At 34.0% G+C, this 8217-nt stretch overlaps 1 protein-coding gene across 1 annotated transcript; it reads left to right on the top strand.

Annotated features, from left to right (window-relative positions):
• The first annotated feature begins 2119 nt into the window (after nt 1–2119).
• On the top strand, nt 2120–3809 carry LOC111895701 (protein JINGUBANG). Its single transcript, XM_023891774.3, has one exon. The coding sequence runs from the start codon at nt 2184–2186 to the stop codon at nt 3519–3521; it is 1338 nt and encodes a 445-aa protein (XP_023747542.1). The 5' UTR covers nt 2120–2183; the 3' UTR covers nt 3522–3809.
• Nucleotides 3810–8217: the final 4408 nt, after the last annotated feature.

Genomic DNA, 8217 nt, shown 5'->3' with positions numbered 1-8217 from the left:
CTCGTTTAATAATTAGAATTTACAACCTACTTGGTAAGCCTTATGATTACCTTGAAAAACAAAACAAAAGCAGAGTATGTGGAATAATATTGGGAGTATAAAAAAGGAGCTAAAAAAAGATGGATTAATTATTAATGACATTTTCAAAGTAGTGGTCAAGTCAGGTGAGAAAACACTATTTTAGTATGATACATGGATTAGGATAAAAAAATATGAAATTGAAATATCTATCTTTGTTTGATCTTGAATCTTGCAAAAGATGTATTGTGGCTGATAGAATATTTGCATTAGGAAATTCGTGGAACTGGAAGGCTAGTCTTGAAGCGCATGGTTTAGCCCCACAACTTGGATTGTTAAGTGGCGACCTTTTATCCACTCACTTTGAACAGACACCTGATTAATGGCATGTATACTGTTAGTAGTGTCAGGCAGAGAATAGATTAGTAATCTCACTCTATTTCTAGTACTTTCATAGTTCTTTGGTGCAAAGTGATCCCGATTAAAGTATTGTGTTTCATATTGAGATCCTTACATGGTAGAATACCATTTGTTGTTGCTCTTTGTCAAAGAGGTATCCAGGTTGACACCTCAATCTATGGATCATGCATTGGTAAGTAGACTAAAGAGTGTTGATCACATTCTAATCGGTTCCTTATATGTGGGCTTAATCTGAAAAAAGATATTCACCTGGTGTGGATTGCTACATGTAACAGTAAATAGTGTTGGAGAACTACTTCAAGTTGCAGCATCGTGGGGCAATATCCACAAAAATAGGAACGACTTTCATTCATATGTTATGGTTTTTTATGGAGCATCTGAAGAATCAGGAATAAAAGATTGCTTCAACAAGAAGTCAGCTCGCCATCTAATGGAGTTGAATGCATTAAGTCTATGGTAGACTTATAGATTAAACACAGAGGTAAAGGTGTAATTTGTAGTTGGATCAGTGAGTGGTTGTCTTCCTTTTTTTTTTTTTGTAATTTCTCAAACACTCCTGTATCACTATATGTAGAGTTGGCAAAAATCGATCCAACCCAATAATTCAATCCGAACCTAACCCAAATTTAGCGGGTTGGGTTGAGCTTTACAAAGTTAAATGGGTCAACCTAATTAACCCATTTAATTAAATAGGTTTTGTTAGGTAAAAATTATCAACCTGTTTTGAAGCCGTCAACTCATTTAACTTTAATATATATTTAATTTAATAATTATTTGAATATTATCATGTATAAATGAAAGTATGAATTTATAAAGTATAATGTTGTAATATAATTTATGTTCAAAAAAATTCAATCATAATTTTCACTCTTTTTCTAAACACTGACAATATTAATCACTCTTCAAAATCACTTCGAAATTAAACATTTTTAATGTTATTTGAACAATTTATATGTATTTTTGAATTAAGATTATGTTTTTATCATACTTTGAAACTTTATTTACATTTAAAACTAATTTATATGATATAATCTTTAATTAGATGTTTTTATTTTAAATTAGTTAACCCAAGTTTAACCATTTATATAGTAGATTGGGTTAGAACTATATAAACACATCAACCTAACTATATAAACACATCAACCTGGTGGGTTGATTAAAAATATTAACATATTCATGTTTGGTTTGGTTGCAGTGGCGGACCTTAGTGGGACATTTGGGGTCACGGGGCACTGCTTAATTTCTGGGACGTAGTGTAATTTTTTTTTTTTTTTTCTATTAGGTGTACCCGCTTGAAGTACAAGTGACACCCCTATTAACACAGCATGCGTCCGCCACTATTTGGTTAGATTGAAAACTTTTAATAAATGGATTGAAAACGTTTAACCCTATTCCATTTTATATATATCATTTACAGTTTCTAAATCAAAAAATAAATTAATAATAACAAATTCAACGTGGTTAATATTCGACAAACCTAGAGCCTAGGTTAAATTTATTTTAGTTATGGGCGGTGAACATAAAGAAAAAGCTAGGACACGTGTAGATCTTTCCAATAATGGTACACCTACTTTTAGCCAGCCAGACTCCAACTTTTCACACTCTCACAGCACAAATCCAATTATAAATGTGATCTTCACATTTTCTTTCAAACATACTCTCTCGTTTGTTCCTTCATCATCATTGCAAAACATACACAACTGTTTCAGCTTCCTTCAGTCGATCTATATTTCAACTTAAACAAAATGCCGAAAGAAATGGCTGGAAAAACCTTCTTTTCGATGAAAAACAATGTCCGAAAGAAACTCGCCATTGTCCTTCACAGCTCAGAACCAAACGTTTTCATCACCACCCACAAACAACCAGAAAACTCCGAAAACAATTTTAATCACCGCAGTAGCAACGCCTCATTACCTAGCCCAGTAATGTCTTCATGTTCATCGCCAGTCTCCTTCATGTCTCCAATCAACCATATACCATCACCCTACTCCGAATCTCCTTGGACTCTTCCCCATGATAGCAATGGAGAAGATGGTATCATCTACAACACTGGCTTGATCGGGTCTTTGATACGTGAAGAGGGTCATATTTATTCGTTAGCATTGTCCGGGGATTTGTTGTACACAGGTTCCGATTCTAAGAACATTAGAGTGTGGAAGAATTTGATGGAGTTTTCAGGTTTCAAATCGAGTAGTGGATTAGTGAAAGCGATCGTTGTTTTTCGTAACCGGATATTTACCGGCCATGAGGACGGGAAGATTCGGGTTTGGAAGTATTCAGATAAGAAGAAAAAAGCTTACAAACGGATCGGTAATTTACCCTCGACAAAAGATTACATCAAGAGCTCTATGAACCCTAATAATTACATTGAAGCAAGACGACATCGTAACCTTCCATGGATCAAGCATTATGATCTTGTTTCTTGCATGTGTTTGGATGAAGAAAATGGGTTGTTGTATTCTGGATCGTGGGATAGAACAATGAAAGTTTGGAGGATTTCGAATTCGAAATGTTTAGAATCTGTAAATGCTCATGACGACGCCATTAATTCCGTAGTCATTGGGTTTTCCGGTTTGGTTTTTACGGGGTCCGCTGACGGGACGGTGAAGGTGTGGCGGAGGGAGTTCGTCGGGAAGACCAAAAAACTCCTTTTGGTTTCCACGCTTTTGAATCAAGACAGCGCTGTCACGTCTGTGGTGGTGAACGCCTCTCAGGCCACCGTGTACGCGGGATCCTCCGATGGACTGGTGAACTTTTGGGAACGCAAGAAGCAATCGTTGTTACATGGCGGAGTTCTGAGGGGTCACAAGCTTGCAGTGCTTTGTCTTGCGACTGCCGGAAGCTTGTTGTTGAGTGGGTCGGCGGATAACAGCATCTGTGTGTGGCGGAGTGAAGGTAGCGGCGTTCACACTTGCTTGTCGGTCTTGAATAGTCACACTGGTCCGGTGAAATGTCTCGCCGTTCAGGATCGGAATGAGGAATATGATGATGATGAAGATCGGAAAGATGAAGAATGGATAGTTTACAGTGGCAGTTTGGATAACTCGTTGAAGCTTTGGCGGGTGTCTGAACTGCTAGCCTGAAAAATGTCACTATTAAAAGTTAAAACCAATGTAGAATGGATACCACGCCGCCTTCTGGAAGTAGTGATCCATGATGGCACGCTAACTGCAAGAATTTTTGTGTTTTGTTAGTTGAAATGATAAACTGCATTGGGGAGAAGAGTCAAGGAGAAAATATTTGATCAGATATATGGTAGTCTATAAATGGTGTTGAAGAACGATCACCCGTGTGTGTATCCATATCTATATATGACACATTTTGTGTATTGTATCTCTATATGATATTATTTCAGTCCCAAAATTACCCAAAATTATTGTCGCATATAAATTATAAAAAGCAATTATTACTTTTGTCTTTTTGAATAAAATTACCCTCTTGCCCTTTTCTAATTGTTTTTTTCTAAAACTAATGAGAATGCGCATTTGTAATTATTCAAGTTTACTTTATTAAATGTTAGGGGTAATATGGTAAAAATGTATATCTATTTTTGGTAATGGACAATAATTTTGGGACAAACTAAAATAATAAGGTGAACAATAATTTTGAGACGGAAGGAGTATGTATCTATGTCTGTACTACTGTGTTTCTTGAAGTTTTTTTTCTCTTTACATCTCATTATATATAAAATCAATCTACTAACCAAGATTAGTCTCCTACTAATACTAATATATAGAATACGTGATAAAAACAATATTTTTGAATACAAAGTCTGGAAATTAACCATCTAAATTATTATTTTAATTTCAACAACCGAATTATAAAAATAATAAAAAAAGTAGCATCCATCGACAAACAAATCACTATTAGAAAAAGGCTTTTCTTGACAGATGAATTACGACAGATAAAAATACATGTCGTAATTTTTTGTCATATTTTAAAGAGTAAATTAAAATGATTTTTATCTGTTAATACTATAAGAAAAAGTTAGTAATCGCAAACAATAATACAATGATGCTATGTCGACAAGTACATGAGCATTATATAATATGAAAAAAAAAATTAAAGCAGGTTTAAAGGATGTGAGTTAAATATTAAAACCAATAAACCATTAGATTAGTGCAAAAAAAAAAAAAAAAAAAAAAAAAAACCTAATTACAAAGCACGGGGGAAAACCCGAACAGTCGAACCAATTTGAAAAAGTTCCACTTTGGTGTGAGGAAAAAAAACAAAAAGATAAGTGTTTGGAAAAAAATTATATTTTAGTGAAAATTCTAAAAAAAAACCTTAAGAATAACATTTCTAGTCGGCAGGTTAGCATTATTTTTGTTTGTTAACCTATAAATAATAGTTATTATATATAAAAAACGATGCATGGTAGAAAATCTCATATATAAAAAGGAAAATTATGCATGATAATAGCTAGCGAAACACCAAATTTTTAAATGAAATAAGTGTTTGGATGGTTCGTAAAAAAATATTTAAAAATAATAGTTGAAGAACCGTTTCTATAACAAAAAAACTAAAAGAGTTGAAGGATCATTTCTACAACTTGCAAGAATTTTTGAATAGCAAAGAAGAATGCATTGCTATTTCAGTAATGTGGATTCCAATTACAATAAAATGAGACGTTTTTTTTAAAAGTATTACCTCCTAAGAGCATTACTTTTTTTTAATTTGCAGTATTAGGCTACAGTCATCACCCCTCTCGCCAAACACTCGCTACCAATATTTACACCATCTCCTATGAGTCGCTAAGGGACTCGCCAATGACGAATCGCAAATGTAGTAGCAAGAAGAGAGAGAAGGAAAAGATTAGTTGTGTTTGGTTGGGGTTGTTTTTATTTATTTATTTTTCAAAACAAAACCTATTAAATTTCTCTCACTATCACTCCCTACCTTCTTTAAAATTAGCAATATAAAAACCTATGTGGCAATAAAAAATCCTAAATGGGTCGCCTAAACAACATATCCAAATTCCACTAAATGGGTCGACCCTAAACCGCATACCCTAATTATATGGATGAATCCTCCATTTACTCTATCCAACAATCTGATGTCCTAATTGATCCCTATTTGATCGAGTTTTATAACCACATATCAACTGCCGCCAGATCTGATACTTTCGGACGCTAGACGATAGTTGATCACTATAAGGAACGAGGCCTATACCGCTAACTTTTTCAACACTTATGCCAACGACATGTCGTCGGTAAAACCTATACCGACGACTTACCGTACAAAGTCGTCGATATAGCTCAATCGGTAAAAGTAAAAAATGTCGTCGGTATAGATCCACCTATGTAGACGATTTGTCGTTTATAAAGGATCGTTGGGAAAGATTTTCGAGGTAAAAAAAGTTTTAGTATAAATCTATACTGACGACATGTCGTAGGGAAATGTTTCCAATAGTTTTTACAGTTAAAACATATATCAACGACATGTCGTCAGTATAAGGTTTTTTTTATTACTTTTCAAATATTTGTTATATTTACCAAACCTGTTATTTAAAACAAGCCAATACATATGCAGTGTATATGCAGAATAATATTAAACATTTTATAACCATTGCACTTCAAAATCTACTACATATAAAAATAACAAAAAAAAAAAACAAGTCTTCATGTTCAAAATAACAAAAAGATTAATCAAAATCTTCATTATTCTCGTTTCCTTAAGCTTGTTGGTTGGGCCGGGGTATTAATTTTGGGTTAATCAAGAACATCATGATCTCTCGCATTGTAACACTTCCCATATTCATGATAATTTTTGTTCCAACTACAACAACTCTTTGGTGTTAAAAAAAAAAGTGAAGCAACATAGCATTAGTACCTGGAGTTGTTCATGGAGTGTTTAATTGTTCTAAAATAAAGACAAACCTAAGAAGAAGCAATGTTTATTTAACGTTTTTGGTTAATTACCTTGGAAAGTTAACCAATGAAAAGATGAATCGACCAATAGAAGAGGAAATAAAACATAATTACATATTTGCCCTTTGGTTTCAGCAGGAATTGTTACAAAACCAAGAACAGAACTTCTCAAAATTATATCCCAATCATATATTGACAAATCGATCTGTCAAGAAATGAGTAATAGTTAAAATTCAAAAAAAAAAAATAATAACTACATAAACTATCTGTGTATATTGTTGTGTGGATAAGAGTTAACATTACATTTACAGGAAGTTCATCCATAGAAAAAATTGAATTCCTCTCCCCACATTGGATTTCTTCAACCATGAACCACTGATTTGCAGATTAACATAACTAAAATTGGTCTTAGCTATCAGATATAAGCAACCAATATGGCTTTAAAGTTAAAATGTGTAATTACAAGTTACAACTTAATGAAAATCAACCAAATGTTCCTATGATTTATCTATATTGCTTTTCTATACCACAACTGATGATTGCGTAAGGATCTGACATGTCATTCAGGTTAGCACCAATAAGATTTTTAAATGCTAACAGTTGCGCCTTCAAAACACAACATATGATGCTACAAATCAGCAAGAACAACTTAAAGAAGCAGGAAGTTAGGTATATATACCTTGATTACATAAGTAGAGCTGCCATTAGAGTCACCCTTCTGTTGATCTATCTATTCATAAATATGGAGTGAAATAAAAAGTATAAATATGTCCCCATACAATACCATCCACAATATAATCCTAAAAATCAAACAAAAATTGAAATAAACTTCAATGATAATGATAAGGAAAAACTTGGTGAGGAGGGAACGATTCCAACTAATCCTCTTTTGGAATAAAACTCACCCAATCTTTCGATAAAGTGCTAAATAAAATGTCCCTATACATAAGAAAAATAAGGATGAAATCACATGAGCCACCTGTGAAATCTGCAAAACCAAAATTAAAGATGGAGAGATGTCCAAAATACATGCGATGATGACGATCAGAAACAAATCCAAAGAGAAATGAAACTTGGATGATAACCATAAAGAAATTCAGTGGAGAAATCCTATAATGATGAACTATAATAGATAGCCCAATTGAAAAAACTTACAATCATGAAATCGTAATCATACCTCAATATGACCGGTGTAGGTAGCTGTAGAGGCCGATGGTGGTGAAGAGTCAATGATGGTGAAGGCTATGAAGGCTGCAACCGGAAAAAATACCCCAAAATCAGAGGTGAAAGCTGCAACCAGACAAAAAAACTTAAAACTAGAATAAAAACCTAGACCAATCACAAAATTAGGAAGAATAGAATGATCAAGAAGCATACCTACTAGTTGTCAGCGAAGGGGAGTGACCGGAAGAGGTTTGATTGTTGACAAAAAGAGAGAAGGAGAGAAACTTGGAAAAATGAATGCAGTCGTTGACGTCTCTGGTCTTAGATGGGGCTAAACCCTATACAAACGACATATCATCGGTATAAGATACCAAAGACGACATCATTTTCTTTAATTGTTGAAATAAAAAAATAGAGGGTTTTGCTGGCGATAAGTCGTCGGCATAGCCTTTTCACGAGGATTTCCAACCTGGCATAGTGCACCATAGAATAAAAATAAATGTAAATTACATTTGACATGACATATATCGACGACATGTCGTCGGCATAGAATTTCAAAAAGACCGCGTAAAAATTTCCATTTCACATCGAAGTTGTTCAGACAACATGTCGTCTACATAACGTTTCCGGTCAAACTAAATTGGTCAAAGTTGGCAAAAGCTAAGTCGACGACGTGTCGTTGTTATAGTCTTGCTTTTAGCAACGACATTTGTCGTTGAGATAGGTGTCGTCCACACAGATAGTT

This window comes from Lactuca sativa, chromosome 7 (assembly GCF_002870075.4).
Source record: "Lactuca sativa cultivar Salinas chromosome 7, Lsat_Salinas_v11, whole genome shotgun sequence".
Taxonomy (NCBI): Eukaryota; Viridiplantae; Streptophyta; class Magnoliopsida; order Asterales; family Asteraceae; genus Lactuca; species Lactuca sativa.
This window is presented reverse-complemented; position numbering and strand designations above follow the sequence as displayed.